This window comes from Gekko japonicus, unplaced genomic scaffold, assembly GCF_001447785.1.
Source record: "Gekko japonicus isolate JY-2015 unplaced genomic scaffold, Gekko_japonicus_V1.1 scaffold159, whole genome shotgun sequence".
In the NCBI taxonomy this organism is placed as follows: Eukaryota; Metazoa; Chordata; class Lepidosauria; order Squamata; family Gekkonidae; genus Gekko; species Gekko japonicus.
This window is the reverse complement of record NW_015169177.1, coordinates 355974-382320: the sequence shown is the minus strand read 5'-3', so window position 1 is coordinate 382320 and position 26347 is coordinate 355974. Positions and strand designations below refer to the sequence as shown.

The following is a 26347-nucleotide window of genomic DNA, read 5'->3' as shown; positions in this document are numbered from 1 at the left end:
TGCTTACCTGAATATTCCAATTAACCTACTCTCCAGATATTACTTCCCTTCTTGATGTTCAGGGCCAGCATTTCCAATACAAGGCCTTACTCTTTGGGCTGGCATCATCTCCGAGTATGTTTACCAAGGTTCTGGTACTTCTAATAGCTTAGCTATGACCTGGACGATATCCTCCACAGAGCCAAGGAGGCAGATGAGGTTAGCAAGGACACTCAACTCCACTATGCAATCTCTTCAGGCACACGGTCTGCCTGATCAATGTTTAAAAAAAGTCATCTCACACCCTTCAGGGACATAGTCCACTTAGGGGCTAGGATTCAGATGAAGATGGCCAAAGTGTTTTTACCTGCGAAGAAGCAGGTAAAATTGTTGGAAATGGTGAAAGAAATCTGGCAGAGGTCGGTGGATCTCATGTGCCAGTTAGCAGTACACTAAGGCAGATGATCTATTCCATAGATTTGGTGCCTTGGGCCCACTTTCATGGCAGGCCTTTTACAATAGACTCTTCTTCCTTATCAGAAGGACTAAAAAAAGAGCAAAAATATGTCAAGATACTGCTCCCCCTGAAGAGGTCACTAAGCAGGTGGTCTTCATGGCCAAATCTGTCAAGGGGAGTCCGTTTCCTCCAACTTCCTTACCTGATGGTAATTACAGACACCAGCAGAAGGGGCCAGGGAGCACACTGCAAGGATCAGACTGTTCAAGGCAGATGGAGCCCATTGGGAGAAATGAATACTATGAACTGGCTGGAACCTACTGAGGACCAAGTATGTGCTAGTGCACACTTTCAGTGGTATGGCCAAGGCACACATCAATTGGGTGGAGGAAAATTTTGGTAGTCTGAAACTGGAACACCTATAAGGTCTTACAAACCTCCAAGCCAACTGGTTGAGCAGGAAGGATTTAGATTCAGGAGAATGGAGTTTAAACTAAAAGATCTTCTGGCAAAATCACATTTCGTTTTGGGATCCCTATCTTGGATCTTTTTACAGCATCGAACAACAATCAAGTCACCAAGTTTCTAACCAGTTTCTACAATCCCAGGGTAGAAGGTGAGGATGCATGCACTTGCCGTTGGTTCTGATGGGTCTCATTATTGTATTGAGTTGTACTACATAATTTTGGCAGAAATTAATGCTGTTTCACAGAAGGAATTGTGCCTATTTTGCAAGGTCTCAGTGGTACTTAGAACAGAGCCTTCCTTTGTGCCAAAGGTATTGTCTCCTTATTGTGTTCACCAAGAATTGGTACTACTGTTCTTTTGTCCTATGCCATCTCATCTCAAAGAGAGAGTCTGGCACAAATTAGACGTGTGCAGGGCTCCGTGCATTTGCTTAAATAGGGCGATGCAGATTAGGCGAAAGGATTTTCTGTCTGTGTCACAATTTCTAGGTAAAAAGATCTCAAAATTCATTGCCTTGATTGCCTTAGAGGTCAAGCCATGTATCTGAAAAGCATATGAAGTGCAAGGCCTGAGACCTCAAAAGGACGTTATGACCCACACCAACAGATCTGCAGCAACAAGAGCGACCTTTTCCACCAGTTAAAATCTGTGTGAGCTTCATCTGGTAAAATTGTGTGCAACACTGTGGTAGAACAGAATAAAAACAAAATTGAGGATCTCATCCAGGTTGTAGCTTGGTCATATAACCAGTTTGGATTACTTCTCCTACTGAAGGAGAATGAAACATTGGCGCTTATCTGAAGGTTTCTTCTCTTCAGTGGGGCGAAATCATCCATATCCCACTGCAAAAAAAAATCTAGTTGGATACAAAATCTGTTATGGAGCTGGGCTATACTAAGACTGGAGGGTCAGCCTCGCTCTGAGCCAGTAAAGTCTACACAAATTTGCATAGCTCTGCCTGGAGCAAGAAGAGGCGTGACCTAACCAGTTTGGATGACTTCGCCCCACTGAAGAGAAGAAAGCTTCAGGTAAGAGGTACTTTTCTCCCTTTCTCACAATACAAGAACTCGTGGGCACTCAATGAAATTGCTGAGCGATCGGGTTAGAACAGATAAAAGGAAGTACTTCTTCACCCAAAGAGTGATTAACACTTGGAATTCAGTGCCACAGGAAGTGGCGGCGGCTACAACCCCGCCCCCAAACAGCCACATCCAGGCATGACATCCTGATGCGATGACATCAGCCGTAAGAACTCGTGGGCACTCCATGAAATTTCTGAGCGATCGGGTTAGAACAGATAAAAGGAAGTACTTCTTCACCCAAAGAGTGATTAACACTTGGAATTCAGTGCCACAGGAAGTGGCGGCGGCTACAAGCATGGGCGGCTTCAAAAGGGAATTAGATAAGCATATGGAGCAGAGGTCCATCAGTGGCTATTAGCCACAAGGTATAGATAGGGACTCTGGGGCAAGTGCTGCTCTGTCTTCCTGGTGCTAGGGGGGGTCAACAGTGGGAGGGCTTCTAATGTCCTAGCCCCACTGGTGGACCTCCTGATGGCACTGGTATTTCTGGCCACTGTGTGACACAGAATGTTGGACTGGATGGGCCTTTTGCCTGATCCAACATTGGCGTCTCTTATGTTCTTATGTTCTTAAGTTCCAATGTTTTGTTAAGTTGCATTAACACAGAGCATACTCTCTGATTACTTTGTTAAATTTGAACTGCTACTGGATCATTCATTATGATACTTGTATTATTCTCATTTTAATTGACTGTATTGTCTTAAAACCTTGATATATGCTGAGAAAGTGCTTTCTGAATCTGTTCAATAATATTTATGTAAATGGCAAATATGACATGCCTCAGTAGCAACCAGACCAGGTGCAAGTACAAAGATAAGTGATAACATTACATCCAGCAGGGTTAGAAATTTAGATTTTCATGGTTATAGGCAAGATATGATACAGATGACTCCAGGCAAAAGGCAGTCTTGTTGAATCTTGGCATACAGCTTGACCGTGTAAGAAACAGTGCAAAAGCACACAGTTTGGACTCAAAGGCCCAAAGGTCAGGATTCAGATGGTAGCAGTCACTCTGGTGATAAAAATGGGCCCTACTGTTGGCACTGTTGCGTATCATAGTCAAGGAGCAGATAAATGTGAAGATGTAACGGAGAATATTAGGCTCACACATAAATTACATACATTTTGAAGGAATCTTTAGGATATGTGGAAGCAGGGCTTTTGTAGAAAAAGCCCAGCAGGAACTCATTAGCATATTAGGCCACACCCCTGACAACACAGCTCATTGGCATATTAGGCCGCACCCCCATGTTACCAGAAGTGTGGTCATCCAGCCACACCCACCTTTTGCTTCTTATTCTGTTTACCTTGTTTGTTGTCAAAACCCAGGGCTTTTTTTGTAGCAGGAACTCCTTTGCATGTTAGGCCACACACCCCTAATGTAGCCAATCCTAAGGAGTTTCTGCTGTTGGGTGTGGCCTATTATGCTAATGAGTTCCTGCTGGGCGTGGCCAACTCGGGAGCCAGACGGAACTCCGTTCCTGTGTGCTCCTGCCCAAAAATAGCCCTGTGTGGAAGAATATTGACAAGGAAATCAGCCTAGCAGGAAAGTCTCTTAACAACAAACATGAAACCATCTTATACTGTGGCTGGTTTTGCATCTGACATTTGCTCCACATTTTCTCAACAACTGAGGAAAAGGTACAGCTCAAGGCCACATTCAAATACCCCAGGCGAACTCCATACTGACTGCAAAGGCACCCCTGAACGGCTATAAAACAGCCACAAATCTATGCAGAAGGTACCATCAACCCCAATGATCAAAAAACGTGAAAGCAGCATGCAATGCACAGGGGAATTTCTGTTTCAACATGGGTTTGCTAAAACAACGTAGGGAAAAACAAATGCAGAATCGCCCTGTGTCAGACAACTGGTCCATCAAGACCAGTATTGTCTACTCTGATTGGCAGCTACTTTCCAGGGTCTCAGACAGAAGTCTTTCACATCACCTACTACCCAACCCTTTTAACTGGAGATGTCCTGGTGGGGTTGAACCTGGAATCTTCTACATGCCAAATGAATGCTTTACCCCTGAACTTCCCTGAATTGGTCAAAGTTGATCATGTGATAACTCTTTCACCATTATAAAAAACTTTCACGCCAGTCTCACTTACTAGTCTGTGCAACAAGGGACTATAATGATGATTTTTTAAAAAGGATTTTTTAAATTTTCATTTCTAACATGTAGCATAAGTGTTACTGAATTTGCACATATTCATCTACCCATCTCTATCCATGTCCTTGTATCTTCCCCACCCCACCTCACCCCAGTTGTTTTTGTCATTATCCATTTTAGATTTTAAGATCTTTGGAACTTGTCTGTTTTTTATAAATCTCTCCGCAGTATCATGTACACTGAGACAACTGCACAAATAGTGACAATAATATATCTGAAAATATGCTTAAATGTAGAATGGAAAGATGTTAAAATATGAGGAATGAGTAGAAATTACCCCGGAAGAAGGAAAAACAAAATTGGATATGTTTCATTTTCTCCTGCTTCTGTTTCAGATATTTGAGTGGTGGTACTTCCGCAAGTATGGGACATCCTTCATTGAGCAGGTCTCTGTGAGTCATTTACGCCCTCTGCTGGGTGGGGTGGACAACTCTCCCAACAACTCAAATACAAGCAATGGGGATTCAGATTCAAATCGGCAGAGTGTTTCAGGTAAGAAGGGTTTTGTTTTTGTTTTGTCTTGTACAGGTTATTAATTGTAATTTCAGCATTTTTTAAAATGCAAGAAATAGCAGTTGTTGTTATATGTGAAATACACATCTGCAAAACAACATTTCCCTAGTACCTGTAGGATGAATACCTCTCCCAAAGTAGGTATAAAGAAAAAGGCAGAATGGTAATTATGTTGAAAATACCTTATGACCAAAGCCCAGGAAAGAGTGCCTCCCTACTACCTCCTGGTACTTGATTTGTGTTTCCTGTCTGCAGCCTTCTTGGTCTGCTTCCCACTCTCCCACTGCAACCCTGTCTTATCCTTTTCCTGTCACATGACTGTGGTGTTACATGCTTGCAGCTTAGGGGATCCTGTGTTGCTGCCTAGGGCTTAAAAGCTGGCCCAGGTCTGGAATGACTGAAGACTACTCTTGTGGACTGCTCTGTCCTTCCAAGTCCTGGTGCCCATTCTGATAGGCTTCTCTTTCCTTTCAGTGCCTCCTGAATATAAGGTGCATGATGTTGTTGCATATCCTAAATATTGTCCTTTCCATTTCCAAGTACTGTTAAAATACCTACTTTGGTTTTATAATAATTATATATTAGGGTTTGCCAGACACCCAGTCAGGGTAGGGTTTCCCCCCAATTTCAGGGGCTGCAATCCACCGCTGGCCAGCTGGCTGGAGGAGGGAGCCCCACTCCCTAACAGCCTGCTCCCATGTCGACATCGTTGGCATGATGACATCACCTGGAAGTGACATCATCATACCAGGCATGTTGCATGGCAACACTCTTGCATTTTGGCTGAAACTCTATATAGTTCTGACCAGAATGCTAGAGCGTCGCTGCGTGATGCGCCTGGCGTGATGACATCACTTCTGGGTGATGTCATCATGCCAGAAGATCCTGGGATGGACCCAGGAGCCCCCCGCTGGAAGACCAGTAAGACCTGGCATCCCTATTATCAGGGCTTTTTTTGTAGAAAAAGCCCAGCAGGAACTCATTAGCATAATAGGCCACACCCAACAACAGAAACTCATAAGCATATCCAGCCACATCCATGAGAGCATAGCTCTTTAGCATATTAGGCCACACACTCCATGTTACCAGAAGTATAGTCCTAGCCACACCCACCTTTTGCTTCTTATTCTGTTTACCTTGTTTGTTGTAAAAACCTACGGCTTTTTTTGTAGCAGGAACTCCTTTGCATGTTAGGCCACACCCCTAATGTAGCCAATCCTAATGAGTTTCTGCTGTTGGGTGTGGCTATTATGTTAATGAGTTCCTGCTGGGCGTGGCCAACTTGGGAGCCACCCGGAACTCCGTTCCTGTGCGTTCCTGCCCCAAAATAGCCCTGCCTATTATATATTGATCTTTGTTTGAAAAGACAAAATTATTACAATGGTAATACAAAAGAGTGCTCTTTCTTTTTCTTTCCCTGCCATATGATTAGGAAGTGAAGGGTCAGATTCCAGTTCAGAATCTGTCATCGTCCTTCCAGCATTTGAGAAACCCATATGGTTGCACCAAAATTGGGTGATACCAGCAGTATCTCTCTCCCCTTCTGTCCCTTCTAGATTCCCCCCATCATCTGTTCTATAAAAGTGGTGGTTGACTACTTTATCTCTTGTTGCTTCCTAGATGGGTCTTCAAAAAAATATTACAGCTTTGTCTGGCCACACTACACTCATGGTCTCATGAGTGGTAAACATTTACTATGCATCTTGAATATTTCTAACCCAAATTGTTATGGATTGACTATGACCATAACTGGCAGACCTTCTATTGTGGGAGTCACTGATAGAGGTTGAGTTGAGACGGGCAGTTTGAACCGGGAGGAGGCCGGGTTTCCCTGCTCACACTGAAGCAACTGATGCGGGAGCATACCGGGAGGAGGCGCAAGGGAGCATTCACACTGTTCACACACACACACATGCCCGGAGGCATGGCTGTAAGGCGCGGCTTTCTTTTTGATAATATGGAGATATGCACTTATGCGCATGAGCGCATATGAAAAATGCGGCTTTTGACATTCACACTTTGTTGATGCGGGATGGATGCGGGATAATCGCGCTTTCTAGGGTTTGCTACCACTTTCACCAGGTATCTTTTAAACTCGGAAGCGAAGCATTACAAGATGGGTTGAGTACGGGTGGGGAACGCCGGACAGATGTGCCTGTGTGAACGGCTCATTTAATCCGGTTGTGAAACGTTCCTCACATGCACCTATATTTGGGCAAACTGCCCGTCTGAACTCGACCAAATCTTGGCCAAATCTGAACCACTAGAGGAGTTATTTTTCTGTTTTTAGTTTGTCATAAGAAAGGGTGTGGAGGGAATAGTGGTAGGCTTTGCCAGCAGACTCCTTTGGGTGCCTTTGGGATGAAGACATTAGCCATGCCCTCCTCCTTTCAATTGTAAGGGAAGCAGGTGCTGTATACACCTTATTCTGCTCTAGCAAAACAAGCAGAGCAAATCTTGCAATCTAAACCAGAACAAGGTGCTATAATGAAGAGCATATCTTCTTCCTGACCTTCAAGCTTCCATTTTCTGTTGAAACAAAGAGAGGTAACACTGATTTGGAACACACAGTTGAAATACAACATGTCTGAGAAGATTTAGGAATAAATTTATTAAGCCAGTTGGTCATTTTTTCAGTTGAATTTTTTGTAACAGATTTCCCTCCTCCCATGGCCTTGGACTTTGGAATATATTTGAATGCTCCTACTGGACATCTGTAATTGGGGGGATAGGAGGGGGGTAAGAGACCATGCCTGCTACTTTTTCATTTTCCTAAGATTTCACTATGCATTTTCCTCTGCCAATCAATATCAGTACACATTGTCAGTTCTTGTTTGGTTCTACCTTATTCAAGATCAGCAGCTGGTGCTGTTTATTCCCATTCCTCCCACCCCCAGTACCACGGGAAGAATAAAAGTAGAAGATTGTGCTAGAAACTTCAACTGATTTACGATATTATCTAGACAAGTCTAATTTTACTGAAGAAATAAACAAGCCCATGGAGACTAAATTAATTGCCTGGGTTTTCTATTCCATAACCCAATCCGTGAACTGTCTCACCCCACAATCACACTGAAACTGTAATCAGGGCAGTAAATCACATCTGGTGAGTGGTTTTCTGGAGTAAAATCACTGACAGCATGACACTGTAATTAAAAAAATCCATAAAAGACAATCTGTTTTTAGCTAAGTATTCATGGCGAATTTTGAGCCAGGACGGACTTCTAGGGCATGTCTACAAAGTTGAGGCAATTTTAAAAACAGCATTTTAGAATACTGTCCTCTAGCTTACACATGAAACTATTTTGGGGTTTTTTTTAGACCTCTAGGAAGCAGAATGCCTATATGGAGGGTCTGCAAAAAGCAGTTTTTATTGTTTGGGACTCCGTTCGTCTGTCCCCCCCCCCCCGGTCATCCTGAGGACTCATCTTTGAATTTTATGCTTTGTTTTATCTCAGACTTTGGTAACATGGTGGATTTTTATAATTTTAACATGTTGTCCTGTGTGTTTTAAAAGACAGAAGCACAAACATGGGCACATATTTAATATACAAAGGAAATAGATATTTTGCTGAGATAGTTGCAATGGAGGTGGGGAAAGACAACCATGTATATGTGACTACTTAGAGGGCTATTGCCATCAGAGCAGACAAAACTGGGTTAAGTAGACCATTTGTCTAACTCAGTATACAGCAATTAAATTTGTTCATAACACATCACTCACATATGCTTCCTATCACAATGAATAAATGCTGATACCTCTAATTTTTCTATATGAAGTGCATCTACAATGACATATTTGAAGACAGTTATGTTTCTAAATAACTGTTCCGGCAAGCATTTCAATAGTCTGACCACACTGACCGTTCCACATAACTACTTGCACTTTATAACAGATGGCCGCCACATCTTAATCTTGTATTTTGATATTTTATCGATTGTATTGTTTTAGACTTGATATTCTATTAATTGTATACTGGTTTTTAACTACTGTAAGCCGCCCTGAGCCGCTTCGGTGGGAGGGCGGGGTAAAAGTCTAACAAACAAACAAACAAACAAATAAATAAATGAAGACTGGAATTAAATGAATGATCAGAAGTTTTGTGGGTTTTTTGTCTCCTATTGTGACAGAATGCAAAGTCTGGCGAAACCCACTAAATCTGTTTAGAGGAGCTGAATACAACCGGTAAGTGCTGCACAGAACTGTAGTTCAAACACAGTGACCACTTTAGAAAGTACTCTAAGCATTTGTTTATTGCGACTGTAGATCCAAGGATCTCATCCAAAGAACATTACTGTTGGTGTGTACACCTGTACACAAAATCCTCTTCAACCCAGCTCAAGCATTACAGTAAAAAAACAAAAAGGTTCCAAACAATGTGAGAGACTTCTGTACCCAACCAGGAATCAGGTTCAATTGAAAACATTCAATTGCTGCTCATTTAAAGCAAAGATATATTTAAAACTGACTGGGGCAGCACAACATGGATAAAAGTTAGTTAGGGCTGTATTGCCTATTCATATTCCATATGAATCTGTGTTCAAGATCCCTGAAAAACAGATTTCCTTTTCTATATTTAATTGATCTTGTTTTTAATTTATAGGCAACTAAGCAGGACATAACTCAGTGCCCCCCTTTACTTTCCTTCAACCAAGCATAACTAAAGGGCCTTCTAATAGATCAATATATTGGGTAGAATGAATTGAGTAAAGACAGACTGTCAAATAAGGAGGGAATTTGCAGAGATGCTTACATAATGTTCATTCCTATCATATTCTATATGGTAAGCATGCTGTGCATTTACTTAACCAAATTGTCTCATTTTGGTCCCTCTGCAGGTATACATGGGTAACCGGAAGAGAACCCTTGACGTACTACGATATGAATCTTTCAGCACAGGATCATCAAACATTCTTTACATGCGATACAGACCATTTAAGGCCCGCAGATGCCAGTAAGAATCTCACTGTTTGGACACTTTTGAGTTTGTGAATACAAAGTCTGTTTTAAGAAATAAGGAGCAAACAAATTACTCAACTCTTTACTCTATTTGTGTCTCATTGGCTCACTTTGTCTAGATCTGCAGTTTCACAGAGTAGTACAGGATCTCCACCACTTGCCCCTTAGTGACTGGTGAATGCACAGATTCTCCAATCTCTAGCTGTTTTTGCTGTTCTGCTCTTTTCCCTGACCCTTCATTTAGTGTAATGCCCCCTGGTGTAAGGTTTCCTTTGCAGATCTTTACCAGTCAAAGTATGCTGATCTCTCCACTATTTTGGCCTGCGACTGAATGGTGAAACCAGACAGAAACGACACTGGCAGCTGTCTTAGCATAACCTCTGTGTCTTCACAGCCTGAGATACATGGCAGCACACTAAAGCTGCCTCACATTTTGGCACATGCTCACCCTGTTCCCCTGCCAGGAGAGAAAACATCTGCATGGACCACATTCAGTAGAAACAAAAGCTTCCTTTATGCACAGCTGCCCAGTCATTATGGTATACTAGGAGGTAATTAACTGTCCTCATCAAGGATTTGAGCCTGAGTTTCCCATATTTGGACCCCATACTCTAGCCCAGGGGTGGCCAAACTGTGGCTCGGGAGCCGCCGCATGCGGCACTTTCACACATATTGTGTAGCTCCCGGCAGGGCAGCCGGAGAAGCTAAATATCATTAGCAAACAAATATCATTGGACAAATAAATATCATTATCTATATCTGCTTTTACCGCTTTTGTTATTATTTTTGGCAATCTCATTTAATGTTAATAAAAAGCAAAACTGCATATTTCCCAGTAAAAACGTGTAACATTTGTTCATGTCTTGTGGCTCTCAAACATCTGATGTTTATTCTATGTGGCTCTTATGTTAAGCAAGTTTGGCCACCCCTGCTCTAGCCACTGCATTACATCAGCTCAGGTTTGTACCTCTTTACATGCAGCTACAGCAGCCCAGAGGCTCTTCTGCTTGGTGCGATTCCACCTTCCTTTCTGCCATTCCATGACCGATTGCATAGGAGAGACCCATTCATCAATGCAACCCAAGTATTTGAATCATTCTCACAGGGACTCATATGGAAAGGGTTGCACCCTGATACAGCTGGTGAAGGGGACCAAACGTGAGCCAGTGTAGTACACTAGCTAGAAAGCTGGGAATAGATGTGGGAATCCCAGGTTCAAGTCCCTGGGAAGCAATCTAATTTACTCCATTGGATGTTTATAAAGCTCAAGTGCCACTCTGAGTTCATTGGAGAAAAGGCATATATGGATGGGTAAAGGGAGCTGAATTATATCAAATAAATGAGTGAATGTGGACATTCCAACATGATGGGCACTGCAGCAAGAGGCACTGGTTCAAATGTACACTCATACGCAAAATTAGACCCGCCATAGGCGTGAATGCCAGGTGGATTTAAGGGGCGTAATCAGACATGAACATCTGGGAAGCACCCCACATCCATTGGCAGAAGTGGAGTAAAAAGACACCGGGGAAAATCCGGTAGTAAACAGGTTGCAACGGGACCACGTGTCTGATCACTCCAGCGAGCTCTCATGGCATCGGGATGGTCTAATCAGGCCATCCCGACTCCATGCCATTGTTTTTTTTTTCCTTCACAGTATGCACATAATTGCAAACTCCATTGGGAGCCCTCAGTGCAGCGATGTGATACATCAATTCCTTGTTTAAGCGCATCAGAAACTAACAGCAACCCCCTCCGACTCACCCACGGTTATGTCTGATCACGCACTTCTAAGGACTGTGTGATCATGCAACTGCAGGTCGAATTCCTTCAGAGGAAATAGCCTCACTCCCCCCCCCCCCGCTTTATTTCATTTGTGTGACTGATTGTGTCTGATTATCCTTTGGGACTTTATGAACCACTTGGCCTATAGGATGTTAGGCTGTGAGGTACCAAATTGCTGTTCCAGTTAAAAAGAAAATTCTTTTCCACAGTAATGCAAAAGGCATGGAGAGAGAGAAACCCACAGGCCAGAATTTCTGCAGCACATGAAGCCTTAGAGTTGAACGAGTAAGTATATTTCTAATCTTTTGGAAATCCAGCACATGATCTAAATTATCCACTATTGTATTGTCAAGTAATTTAGGTACACCCTGAGAGCTGACTGTCTGGTAGTTTGCCTATTTATAGGTACTGGGAGAATTGGTCTCTTGTTCATCTGTTAATATTAAACTTATTAACAGCAGAGTTCTGACAGATTGTTCCCTTATAGAAGATGAAGGGCATGGAACAGCTTTTGGAAAGCAGTATGCAAATGATGGAAATAAATAATAATAAGCAGAAACAAAATTGCTAATACTGATTTTTAAAATTGTCCCTACGTCCCCTGCAGTTGCCATGGCTGGCAACCGTAGTGTGCCTGGACAATATTCCTACCTACTTGGTCACACAGCCACTTTGCAGTGGTCATGGAATGAATGGGACTCTAGCCAGGGGCCTTTGTAGCTGATCTGATCACACATTGCAGCTAAAGCAAATGTTGCACAGCTGTTGGGCCATTCAACAGCCTGAATTCCAGCTAGTCCTGATGTGGTGGTGGTAGGTGGGAAACATTGCATCAGTGCAGTGGGTTTCATGGCTCACACATTTATTAAACGTATAACCTGCTTTTCCCTACTTGTCCTGGGGGGGGGGGGAAGAATCTACCTAGTCTAACTGCAAATGTGCTTACAGAGCTCCATCACCAGAAACAAGAGTCCTATGCTTATACAGAGCTCTGCATGTTTTCCACAGCCTCAAATGTAGTCCATGCATATAGCTCTTTGTATAGTCAGACTGTCCCAATTACTTCAAAGAAAGGACAGTGGGATGGATCCAGCCACCCTCCAAGGAGCCTTCCTTCAGCCTAAAGAGATTTCATCCAACTAAAGAGGCTCTTTCTCCAACAGAAGAGCCACTTAAATTAGAGAAAGACTTTGAACTTTGCTCAGTGGAATAGTAGGACAGAGGTAAGATCCATCCCAATATTTTACATGCACTACTTTTCACATAAAGAGCTGTTTTCCTCCACTGAAGAACATGGGGTAGCCCTAATTGCCCTGAGAGCTCAGTGTGTGATTTTGAGACCCTCCAGACCATGCACATATTCTGTGGCAATAAGGCAAACAAAATCTGCACATTCACTTGTATGTCCTAGCAAATGCCTTTCCATCTTCTAGTTCTGCTATTGATGACTGCTTTTGTTGTTTATTTCACTGATAGGTGTGCCACTGCTTATATTCTTTTGGCAGAAGAGGAAGCAACAACTATTGTGGAAGCAGAGAAACTGTTTAAGCAGGCCTTGAAGGCTGGTGAAGGCTGTTACAGGCGTAGCCAACAGCTGCAGCACCATGGTGCCCAGTACGAAGCACAACACAGTAAGAGTCTTTCTCTGTATCTTCGTGTATGTAAGAGACAGATTTTTGCATCTCACTAAAAATAGTCATTGTTCAAAGGGAAGTGCTCAATCGAGCACTGTATAATTATTTGTACATGTATAATATTTCTACCCAGGGCCATGTTTATGTCATCGATTTGTGGGGTATTGAAGAACCACAGAATGTGGTATTGGGCATGGAATTGAGAATCTCAGTTTTTCTTTTTAAAAAGCAAGTTTCTTGTGCATACAGCTGTGAAGATGTGCTTGAAAGTATGTGGGAAATGGGAAATGCCTGCCGAAATCTCCAGAACCAGAGAGATGGTTAAATGAAGCTTTAGAGTAGGGCTTCTGTGTCCTGTGTAATTCTGTGCTCTTTCCATGTTACTAGAAAAATCAGAATAAATTGTGAAATAATCAATATAGAATAATTCAAAAATATAAAATTGGCATAATTTATTTAGGATGAATCATTAATCTTTTGGGCACAGAATCTTTTTATTGTAGACCATACATTCTTGATTGAAAGTCAGACATCCAATACATATGGTTATTGACTTGGGGAATAAAGCCCAAAACAAAAGAAGAGTACAAGTGTACCAGCTGAGAGCCAGAAACATGATGGGTGGGCATGAACTGGAAAAATGGAGGTTCATGGAGATTCATGGTTTGGGGTTTTCACGAACCACAAACTTCTCAATTGCACAAACTGGTTCATGCTTTGGGAGGTTTGTGGGGCCACAGCCCCACCCAGAACTGAGCTTTGAAGGCATTTAAATGCCTTCAGAGCTCACTTCTGGTTGAGGTCTTGGCTGCAGCATGACCTGGAAGTGGGCTCTGAAGGTTGCAGCCCCACCTAGAAATGAGTCTCAAAAGCATTTAAATGTCTTCAGAGCCCACCTCTGGGTCAGCCTGACTGAGCTTCGAGAGTGAGACCTGAAGGCTTTTATAGGCCTTTGGAGCTCACTCTTGGAGTTCAGTCAGGCTGGCCACGGGCCAGTGGTGGGCTCTGATGGCATTTAAATGCCTTCGGCGTTCACTTCTGGTCAGGCTGCCGGACCCAGAAGTAAGCTCTGAAGGTATTTAAATGCCTTTGGAGCCCACACGAACTCTTCCATGAACCTCACAAATCACCATGAAAAAACATGGAAGACACGTTCTCCCAAACCCCTGGTTCGCGAACCACAAACTGCCCCGGTTTGAGCTTGAACCAGGATTCATTTATTGGTTCGTACCCATCTCTATGATCCAGCTATTACCGTATTTTTTGGACCATAAGACTCACTTTTTCTTCCAAAAAAAGTGGGAGGAAAAGTGAGTGCGTCTTATGGACCGAAGGTTCAGAATATTTTTTTCCCTGTTTTCCTCCTTTAAAATCTTAAGGTCAGGTGCGTCTTATGGTCCGAAAAATACGGTACTGAGAGAAATGCAATATGATAATAGACTGCCGTTGTCACTGTGTGGCAGGATGGCCTAACTGCCCCCTCATTGTAAAGGTACTTTCTTCCTCACCTTCTCCAGCCAGTTTACGGCCCAGTCAGGAAACTGGGGCAGAAAGCCTTTTCTTGCCCTCCTTACTCTGATAGCCACACCCCCGGGCAAATCAGCCCCCCTCTCTCTTGTGGTGTCACATGAGCCCAATTGCAACAGAGGTGTCTTACTTTAGGTGGGTGGGATAATTAAATTTACTATTTAAGACTATTTTTCTTTGTTAATTATGGGTGTCTTAATTAAACAACTTTATTTCTCCAAAGTACAAACCCTAGGTACTACAAGGCAAGTCTAGGTACACTAAGAAAAATAAGCAAAAGAAAAGTTATTAACTAGGTACTTACAATCCATGCCATATCTGTTGGTTGCCTAGGTGCACCCAGGGCCGGCTCCAGGTATTTTTTTGCACACTAGGTGAGACTACCTTCTGGTGCCCCCCCGGTGCGCCCACCAATTTTCAAACATAAATTCATTTTAGGAAGAACTCTTTAGGGGTTCGAAAGCCCACAATCCCAGTGTCTTTGCTCCTGATTTGGTTCTACAGTAACAATTAGAACAGTAATAGAATCAATAAACATAAAAACACCAATGAATCAATAACAGGAGCATTAACAAGGCCAGGAGTTCCTGGCTTCCTCCAGTGTCTGGAGTCTAAACAGGGTTGCCAACTCTGAGTTAGAAAATTCCTGGGGACTGGGGGAGGGGGGGGGAGTCTGGCAAAGGGAGAGTTTGGGGAGGAGGCAGCTCAGCCGAGTCCAATACACGCCTTTCCTCAAGGGGACCTGATCTCTGTAATGCGGGGGGGGGGGGTTAGGGTCTCCAGGTCCCACCTGCAGGCTGGCAACCCTAAGCCCTCCATTCTGGAAAGCTGCTCCTTGGCCACGGGGAGCTGCCAGCGCCTGTTGCATGTGCCCGACCCAGCCTTCACCACCTCCATCCTCTTTAAGTCTGGGTGTCAGTCCAGCAATCTTGCCTGTCCTGGCTTGGGGCCCTGCTTGGAGGCCGACCAGCAGGGCCCTGGAGGGCTGGGGGAGGGGTGTCCACCAGGTGCGGCCAACTCTGGCAGGTGGAGGGAGGTTGCGCAGATAGAGCCCGGGGCCATGGGTAGAGCGCAGGCGCCCTGGGCCCCGCCGGCTGCTCCCCATGGTGCCTTCGGCTCCCCTTGGGCAAGTGGGTTGCCCTCCCGGAAAGGTGGGCAGCGGCCCATGATTTACTACCCTGTTTAGGTAAGGGAGGGGTGGGGTGGCAGGCCAGGGGGTGCCCCCTCGTAAGGGGCTGCTCTAGGTTGCTGCCTAAAAATTTTCTATGATGGGCTGGGCCTGGTTGATATCTTTAGCATCATCCCCTCTTTCCATCCTTCATTGCAAATGCAGGCAGGAGAGACAACCTGCAAATGAACAAGCAACAGCTGACTCAAAAACCCAAAATGAACAGACAGCTACCCTTTTCAGATCCCTCCTTATCTGTACTCCAGGGGCCTTAGCTAATATGGGTGCCAGGTCCAGAGGCTCTAGCCCACCAGAAAATGGACCCTCCAATCAAGAGGTGTTAACACATCAAAGAGTTAGCATGTTTTCTCTTTCTGTTGTAAATGGTGCTCTGTATCCGGAGAAGAGCACCTTTCCCTCCTTATTCTGTTCCAAAGTAGGAGACCCCACAGCAAGGGAGATTCATTCATAGGTATCCCAAAGTCCCCCAGCAAACTTCCATGGCAGAATAAGGAGTCGAAGCTGGGTCTCCCAGATTCTAGTCTGACAGTCTAACCCAGGGTTGTCAAACTCATTTGTTATGAGGGTGGGATCTAATATAAATGGGACCTTGTTGGGCCAGGCCATGTGTGTCATAAAATGTAATGCCAGATAGCAGATATGTAAACTTTATAAAGGACACAGCCAAACACAATTAAATATATTATTTTTTTACTTAGAATACAAACATGCTTAAAACATTAACCCTCTTGCAATATTTTGCTGCTGATGCCCCCATGCTGCCTGGAGTGTGGAGTCTACAAAACTAAACTGGAGTGCTTATCTACAAAACTATAGCCTTCCCCAGAAAAATAACTACAGCTCCTATGAGGCAGTGCAATGATAGAGAGACAGCAATATATAGTGGTCAGTATGAGCCGGGAGGGAGCCTGGGAGGCCTAGGTTCAAAATCCCCAGTCTATAAAGGAAATGTGCTGGGTGAACTTGGTCTGGAAACACACTCCCAGCCTAATCCACCTCACTGGCTTGTTGTTATTCCTCATCCAAACAGTTCACATTGCTTTCCTACTGAGAAAGAGTGGATCATGTTCTTTTTCTCCCGTTCCGACTGGCAACTCACTGTTTTAGCCGAAAATCTTCTTTTAATCGCTTCTCCGCTTTATCACCTGGTGACAACCAGCGGCTCCGCTAGTCCCCATGCGGGGCACTGCCGCAGCTAGGGCCATTGGGGCTGGGGGCGAGCCTCGATTTCCTACCATTCGGCCAGGAAAGAGGCACCACCCCTATGCGCCCCGGGTCGGAACCCCTTCCTGGGGCTCCTTAGGGTCTCCGCTTGTGCGGATCCCCCCCCTCGGCCACGCGTGGGCGAGACGACTTTGGGAGCGTCCCGAATATGCGTCCACCATTCGCGGAGTCCAGACCGGAAGCCCGAAAACAGCATTTCTGATTGCTGTCACGATGGCTCGCCGGGTCGGAGAACTTGCTGCATTCCGTGCATATCCTCCAGACACTATTTTTTACAAGGAGAAAGTTGTTCTCAGACCAGACCCATCCTTTCTCCCTAAAGTGGTTTCTACCTTTCACCCGCCTCGGTTTCTGTCCTACCCACTTTCTTTCCGAACCTGGCTGACGCTCCACAAAGAGCCTTACACTGCCTCGACATCCGGAGAGCTCTCTCCTTTTATCTCCACCGCATGCAACCCTTTAGAAAGTGTCAAAGGCTTTTCATTGCATATGCCTCTCTGTGCAAGGGTGAGGCCATCTCTTCTCAGCGATTATCGAAGTGGGTGACCTCAACCATAGCCCTTTGCTATGAGTTAGCGCATCAACCCATACCTACCTCTGTCACCGCTCATTCCACGAGAGCAGTCTCGACTTCGACTGCTTTCCTGGCTGGTGCTGCCAAGTGGTCCTCCACTTTGACCTTTGTGACCCACTATGCATTGGACGTTCGAGCTCAACGGGATGCTGCTTTTGGCCAAGTGGTGCTAAAGTCTCTCTTCACCTGATTCTTCTATTTCTACAGGTAGGACCTGTACATTGAAACAATAATGCTATGTCCTAACCTATTTCTTATGTCTTTCAGCTGCCAGTTCCCTCCTCCAACTGGTTCAGCTCTTGTAATCACCCATGTGTGGGACTGCACAGAGACCACGACGAAGATAAACAGGTTGCTTACCTGTAACTGATGATCTTCGAGTGGTCATCTATGCAGTACCACAATCCCACCCAGCCTTCCCCACTGCTGGCATCTCCTGATCATTTACCTTTGTTGATAGGACTTACCGGTAGCGGTCAAAGGAACTGAGTGGGAGGCAGCTCTCTCCCCCGCTCCAGGCATACTTTCAGACTAATCTACATCACAGGGTTATTGTGCAGATAAGAAGGAGGAGAGGAGGATAATGTAAGCTGCTTTGGTCCCCACTGTGGAAAAAAGTGGGGTATAAATGAAGTAAATAAATAATAAATATGGCTGAAAATGGGAGGCAAATAAAGGGATGGTTGGTGAATGGCTGAGAAGGAAAGAGAGAGACAGGTAAATGGAAGAGGTTTTGGAGGTTGCCTGGGGGAGGGAAGGAGGAAATATTGTGGGGATGGGGATACAGGGGAAAGTGAGCCCCGCCTGGCCCAGTGGCTGGAAGCATACAACTGGGCCATAGTTTTTTGAGATAGAGGCTGCTGGGGGTGTGAGAGGGAAAGCTTAAGGCAGAGGGCAGATACAGGTAGGTTGGCTGTTCAGTGTGAAGGAGATAGGGTTGCCAATTCCAGGTTAGGAAATACCTAGATATTTGGGGGGGGGGTTGAGCCTGGAGAGGGTGGGGTTTGAGGAGGGGGAGGGACCTCAGAAGGGTATAATCTAAGGGTATGATCTAAACAGCTGAGCCGTGGGGGCAGCCTGCTCCTATGACTCAATTGTTTAGAGCCTGAAAGAACTGAGTCGTGGGAGCATGCTGCCCCCACAGCTCAGCTGTTTTGGACATGAACCTCATGAATCCAGGTTGGTTTGTATGTGAGCCGGCTGGGTTCATGGTTCACCACAACCTGAATCAAACCACATTTTTGTGGTTCATGCCCATCCCTACTGGCAACCCTAAAGGGAACTGATCTCTGTAGTTGAGAGATCCATTATAACTCCAATAGATCTCCAGGTTGGCAAGGAGAGAAGGAAGCAGGAAAAGGGGAGAGGCTATGGAGCTTTCAAAAAAGGGAAATAGTGGGGGAGAGGGGAAGTGAGGTGCTTCCTGCAATGCCTTGTGGGTTCCTGCTTGCTTTTAACTATTCTTTGAGTTGCCAAGAAGACACCAAGAAGTGAAGACGAGACTGTTTAATGATCTCCCATAGAACAATGTTGGAAGTGTGTGGCTGTTGTCCTTTACTAAATAGAGTGATCAGTCAGAAAATAAGTGATTATTTAATATGAACTTAAACTGAAGCAATTTCTTATCTTGCTTTATTTATTTTCTCTTTACAAGTCCTTTAATCTGTTTCTTAATCTATCTGAAAAGTCTAATTATGACTTCAGGATAAATTAGTATGAATTCTGAATATTTTCAGCATAATCTTGTTCTTGCTAGAAGGGACTCAAAAATAGGAGGATTGTGTTCTGCACATTTTCATTGGGCACATAAGAGAGTTGAAGTTAATCAGAAACAAGTATATTGTCTTGATACAGTAGTTTTATAAATGATTAACTTCATGTACATTTCCTGTTTAGTCCAAGACAGGGCATGTCACAATTACTAAAAGGATACAGTGCTCGATTCTCAGTATTTTAGGAATAATACATCTTTATTAAATGATGCTGTGTAATGACCCTCCATGTCATATCTGAAATTTGCTTCGATTTCTCTATGATTGGGACAATGATGAGGCTCCAAGGAAGTTAATTGTAATAATAAGAAACGTTCAATTGTACATCTACAACACTGACAAAAATCCCATGAAAATCTTATTGTTCAGTGTCTATTGTTCCATAGAGTAGGCTCTCACTTTCACTTACAGGCCCATCTTTTGGCATGGCCCAGATGTAGGCAGTGCTCAGCGTATCAGACAACAATTGGTCTACTAGTTCCTCCTCATCCCAACCCATGCAACAGTGCTTCCAGCCTTTTTCACAGGCTGATTGCAGGCTGAAAGGGGATGCTGAGGATGGAAAGAGGCTATACCTTGCTACCATGGGACACTTCTCTTATCAGGGTTTTTAAATAGCCTTGTACCCGATGCATTATATGCATCACTGGATCCTTTATTTCACTTAAGTTCTCTTGTATGAGCCCATTAATTTCTTGAATATTTTTATTTTTAGCATTTCAACACAAAAGCTTTCCATGCAATCTTTGATTTTTGATACAATAAGTTAGCATAGCTTTTGGTGTTAACTCTAGCCACTAGGCATGGATTAACCAGAACTAGGAATTTATGATAGGGTTGCCAAATCGACTTACCTCGCCGGCAGGGGACTCTGGGGTGGCTCCCGGAGCACACGCACGCACGCCGCATGCACATCACAGGCAAGTGACGTCATGACGTCGGGCACGCTGGGGGCGGGGGCACAGCCATTTGAGGGGAAAACATAGAGTTTCCCCCTCAAATGGCTGTGGCCCCGCCCCCAGCGTGCCCGGTGTCATGCCGTCACTTGCCTGTGAAGTGCATGGGGGGGTGGGGTTTCCCCCAGGGCCCAATTCCGCGGGGGCAGAAATCGGGCCTCCAAAGCGGGGGGAATTGGCAGCCCTAATTTATGAGTATGGGAAAGTTTTCCAAAGGCAGTATACCACCAGTAGTAAGCAAAAACAAACAACCAAAAATAACAACAAAGCCCCCAAACAAACAAAACAAAAACACAGTCAATGAAACATTACAATTGTGTTATTGTAGGGTTACTACATCAAGTAGCTACAATTATTGGTATTTAATTGTACCAGAAATACAAAAATATCAGAAGCGACAGCCCTGGATTCATGCAGGGCTGCTTTTGCGGCCAGGGGGCCTGGCAGTGAGGGAGGGGAGGGGGGTTGTATCTGGCTCCCTGGCGGTGGCTCACATGTGGGAATCAGGCCCCAGGCTCCAAGACAAGAGCCAATCAGCAGGCCAGTCGGGGGGGGGAATGGCCCCCTGAGCAGACCAGGAAGTCTATGGCTTCACTGGGGTCCACTCCCAGAAGATTTAAGGAGCCACCCCCTGGAGATTGGGCCCCTCAGTCTGTGCTGGCTTTAACTCTGGCCACTAAGCATGGATTACCCAGAACTAACAATGTACAAGAATGGGAGTTTTCTAAAGGGCAGTATTCCACCAGTAGTAAGCAAAAAACAAGCAACCCCTCTCCCAAACAAACAAAAAACCCTACAGCCAATGAAATGTTACAATCGTGCTATTGTAGGATATTGCCTCAAGCAACTACCAATACTGGTATTTAATAATACCTCTCTAGTAAGCGATTGGAACCACAAACAAACAGACCGAGAAATACCGGTAGTGCTGTTCTCTTGTGACTTCCGCAGTAGAAGATGCTGCTTGCAACAGCATTATAGAGATGATAGGACTCTGTGGGTCTTATCCATTTGTCTTCTAGTCTCAAACCAAATACTTTGTGTAAATTTTATTCTTCAAAAGTGTGCACATCAAGCTTAGCAGCCTTCATCCTTCATGAACAGTTACAGATAGATATAGGTATGATAGGAGAGCCATTTTTTCTTTCTAAAAACAAGCAGGTATTGGTGGGGCTGATTTGGATCAAAGCCATGTCCTGGTTAACCCTTTCCCCATGTCATTTTCCTGACTTTCCTGTGTCTGATAACTGACCTGCGAGATGAAAAATATCCATATGGTGCCTGTATACTTCCCCATAGGACAAATAGCAGCTGGGTGTTTAACTACTGAGGCTGGGAAGATAACCTCACCAAGTGGCAGCATTGGTCAGAATTGGTGGATTTTAATTACACTTTCAGAACTTGCTGGGAATCCATTCACACATCTCCTACTGATATTCTGGGGTGAAAGATACACAACCAGGCATGGCAAACATGGGAAAGATTGTTGAATTTCCTTTGTGCACTGATCCCTATGCAGTCCCGGAGGTCATATATAGGCACCAACTCATAGGATCACACTTTTTCCATACCATACCACAAATAGCTCATGTTATTTACTGTGCAATAAGTGCATCCCAGAGGGATGATTTGGCTTAACTGTGTAACCAAAAACATCTGCCTATCACAGGTAAAGGTAAAGGTTTCTCTTGCTCAAAGGCCAGTCAAATCCGACTCCAGGTTTGTGGTGCTCATCTCCATTTCCAAGCCGAAGAGCCAGCGCTGTCCGAAGACGTTTCTGTGGTCATGTGGCTGGCATGACTAAACGCCAAGGCGCATGGAACGCTGTTACCTTCCCACCGAAGCAGTACCGATTTATCTACTTGCAGTTTCTTGCTTTTGAACGGCTAGGTTGGTGGGAACTGGAACCAGAGACGGGAGCTCACTCCACCATGCGGCACTCGGGTTTCGAACTGCTGAACAACCAACCTTCCAGCCTGCAGTTCAACATCTTAACCACTTGAGCCGCAGCTATCACAACTCAATGTCAAAATGAAAGAAAAAAGCATGGGGCTGATAACAGCTTTACTAAAGTTGCTGAGCTTTATAGAAGTTGCACAGAAAGTAACCTGTGCAATGCCATCCTAAACAGAGTTACACCATTATGAATCCATTGAAGTTGATGAACTTAAAAAGGTATAACTCTGCTACGGGTTTCACTCACAGTCATAATAGTACATTCAAGTGGCAACATTTGTAATTAATGGAATGGAAACATTTGTGGAACTTTGGATAGTGTAATTTTGCTTCAGTAAATCAAGTGTGATACAAGGAAGTTCACTGTATTTTGGAAAGCATGTGAATTTATCCAAAATAATGGATTTCAGTGACAAGATTCACTGATAGTATTCTGGAGATATGGGGCTAAAACCCTTCTCGCACCTGTGCAAATGTACATTTTGACTAACCCAGTTAGCAACAGATGGACACCAGTTTTAGATCCTTGGAACTAATAGCAGAACTCAATCTTTGTTTTTATTATATTCTCACAAATGTCTTTGATATTCAACCTTTCTAAGGAAAAGGTGTATACTCTTTGGTGATATTAAATTGGACCTTTTGTTCTATCTGTTTCTGCAAACACTCAACCTCCTAAAACCGTTTCCCTCCTCCTTCTTTCCCTCTCCTTCTCTTTCTCTCTCTCTCTCCCCAGGACGGGACACTAATGTATTAGTCTACATTAAAAGGAGGCTGGCTATGTGTGCAAGAAAGCTGGGGAGGACCAGGGAAGCTGTGAAAATGATGAGAGATGTGAGTTTGGATTTGTGTTAATATTTGCCTATTGCTGTGCCAAGTCAAAAGCATAGCAAGACTTAGAGAGCATTTTGCCCAAGAGACCTATATGTAACAATGGTAACATCTCCACTGTTTTACCTAATTTTTTATGGGTCTTTTCAGACCCCCTTCCCTTATCTTTACACATGAAAAATTGAGAGAGGTCTTTGGGCTCAAACATTTATTCCACCTTTGCTCCATCACTACAGGGAGGACAAAGGTAAGCTCTTTTATACTGGATATGAAATCCAGCCACTGTCTTTGATGAGCTCAATGTCCAGGATAAGGGAGATCCTTTTTTTAAATAGCTCTAGGATCTCCTGGTGTAGATGTTGACTTTTATGTGCAGTGAGGGAAGTGGGAGAAGATCAGGGAGAAAGAATGCTAGCCCAAAGATCACCCCTAATACGTATATACGAAGGTGAAGGATTAACATCCAGTGATATGTTTATTTTGCAATGTCCTCACAGTCTACTGAGATGTGCTTCAAAGGACACTGAGAATGCCAAAACGAATGCAAATATTTTATGATTTGGAAAGAAGATGGGATGTGTTGGATGCTACAAAAGTTGTTGAAAAATATAAAGTAAAGGAACTCAAGCGTTATGAATACCCTATAGTTCCTCAACTGGGGTGGAGGAGATGTCCACTGGTCATATCCAGTTGGACCAGTTGTCTTCAATTAGCCTGCTGAGGATTTGGCCTCCACTGCAGAGCTTTTCATCAGTGGTTCCAGACCAATTTCTGCTGCCTTGAGTTGGATTTGGCAGTCTAATTCGGACTGCCATACTTTATAATTATAACACAGTTTATGAATGTGTGCAGAGTACCATAAGACAATATGACACCAGTACAAAAAAAAAAGAAGGAATGGGCTGCTCCCATTACTATTATTTTCAATTTTCTAGGTCACTGCCATCATAAAGAACTTTTTCAGTTCTTGTGAAGAACTGTTGGGTATTAGATCGCCCTCCGGACCTAGTTGAGTGCAGTAGCATCCTCAAAATCTTGATCTCTGCAGAGGGCCATTAATGGTGTTGGTGTGCCCTTGTGAAGGATTGCTTTTCCTACACAAGGGAATTCCAGAGCAGCCAATTAAGCCAATTCTGAATGGTGAAAAAGCCAAGTAAAGATTTCTTCTTTGTGTTTTTGTTTCTGTACAACAGACAGACATAACTGGATTGCTAGATGGACTGTATGTGACTGATGGCTGTTTTTGTAGAGGTTAGGGCTGCCAAGTCCAAATTTACTTACCGCGGGGGAGTCCCGCGCCGTCCCAGGAGTCCGGAAGTGACGTCATCAAGTCGGCACATTGGGGGTGGGGCCACTAGGATTCGAGAGAAAACCATAGAGTGGCCAGCATGATGATGTCCCCTCTGGATGACATCATCACGCTGGGGACGTGTGCCGGAAGGGGGTGGAGTTCCCCCCGGGCCCGATTTGCTGGTGTCGGGTAACAGGCCTCTCGGGCGGGGGTTGACCCGCCCCCCGGGGGGACTTGGCAAGCCTAGTAGAGGTTTTGGGAGATGGGGTGGTGGCTATAAGTTTGTTTGGAAGAATGTGTTGGACAAGCAACAGCCTGCTAAGAGTCTAGTTAATGTAAATACGGCTGAAAGAGTAGTTTAGTCCACTTGTACCCAAGGGGGCGCTGTGGAGCATTCTCTAGTGTTTAGGGTTTATTGAATGTTTCTGTCTTGCAGTTCAGCCTACCTCTTGTTGTTTCGTTCCTTGCTGTGTGTTAGACTGTGTTAGTGCTTGTGCTTTGAAGGCCTCTCTGTTGAATTAGTGGCCTACAGTCAGTTATTGTCTTCTTTGCAAAATCCTGTTGCAGTAAATTCATTGAAGGCAAACTCCAAAGCATGGATTGGATTATTTCATGAACTCTGCCAACAAAATGTGGTGTGTGTGTGTGTGAAAAAGTAAAGAGGCTAGTGCTAGTGTATATAATGAAAGCAGCATGATAGGGATACACATAGGCAAGATAGACATTCAGGGGACTCCAGAGGTATGCAGAAAAATATGACTTTGTAATTTAACCAAAAGAGGGGGAAATGTCCTGATTTGAACTCAAAATGCCTAGGAATGGATAGGATGCTGAGAGCAGCCAAGTGTCAGTTAAAGAGAGGGGGGGGGATCTGCCTTTCAAAGCTTGTTTTCTGTGCCCATGCTTTCAGAGGTGCTTCTGGTAGTGACTAGAGATAAGGCATTTTCTGTGGTGTCACGTTGCCTGTGGAATGCTCTCCCAATCTTGAGGCTCGCCTGGCACCTGCTTTAGTTTCTTTTAGGCTTCAGGCCCAAACCCATCTCTTTACCCAATAGGGTTACCAGCCTCCAGGTGGGGCCTGGTGATCTCCTGTTTTCACAAGTGATCTCCAGCTGACAGAGATCAGCTCCCCTGGAGAAATGGCTGCTTTGAAGGGTGGACTCTATGGCATTGGACCATGCTGAGGCCCCTCCTCTCCCCAAACCCCACCCTCTCCTGGATCCACCCCCAAAGTCTCCAGGTAGTTTCCTACCCAGACTTGGCAACCCTATTACCCTGGCTTTTAATTAGTGGTTTTATCTTACCAGCTTTTTAATAGTCTGCTTCTGTTGCATGACAGTTTTTATGCAGCTTATGTCCAATGGCTTGTTTTTAATGGCTCATTTTTATATTGTGATGTTTTTAATTGTAAGCCGCCTTGGCAGGAGCCTGAAGAGACAACATAGAAATAGCCTAAATAAATAGATAGATACACCTACTTAAGCCCCTGAGCATTTACAGGCTTCTGGAGAAGGGAGATTTAGAAGAGACTGGGATTTCTAACTCTCCCCCTCCCACACACTACCGTGCAGTTCCTCAGAGTTTATATACCAATAATTTAAAATTATCTGATGGATTATTACTCATTTCATTTAAAGTCCATGTTTTTTACTGGGACCAAAGGTGGGTTACAAGTAAGATAAACAACTTTTCAGACAATCAGTAAGTGCATTACAAACTATGATAGCATCTATATATCTAATTCCAACTGGGGGCGGGTTGTGCGGATACTTATTTCTGCCAACAGAGGGCTCACTCTCCCCCAACAGCTTTTCCTGCATAGTCAGTATACTTCCTGTGTCTGCAGAAAAATCCAAGAAGTAAAAAAATCCCTTCAGGGAGGGTTGAATTCCCCCCAATACTTTTTGAAATGGCCTGTGCAGGGATCTCACTCCAGACATCAACGGTGAGAGATTACAACGTTCGGGGGGGGG

General features: G+C 44.3%; 1 protein-coding gene across 5 annotated transcripts in view; it reads left to right on the top strand.

Moving 5' to 3' along the window:
- Positions 1-26347, top strand: part of ST7 (suppression of tumorigenicity 7) — a 160871-nt gene that overhangs the window by 104581 nt on the left and 29943 nt on the right. For all 5 annotated transcript variants that reach the window (XM_015416020.1, XM_015416018.1, XM_015416019.1 and 2 more), the window contains 6 exons: positions 4498-4654; positions 8807-8861; positions 9515-9630; positions 11630-11705; positions 12897-13051; positions 22989-23086. In XM_015416020.1, coding sequence (XP_015271506.1) covers positions 4498-4654; positions 8807-8861; positions 9515-9630; positions 11630-11705; positions 12897-13051; positions 22989-23086 — 657 coding nt within the window. The remainder of the gene's footprint in view (positions 1-4497; positions 4655-8806; positions 8862-9514; positions 9631-11629; positions 11706-12896; positions 13052-22988; positions 23087-26347) is intronic.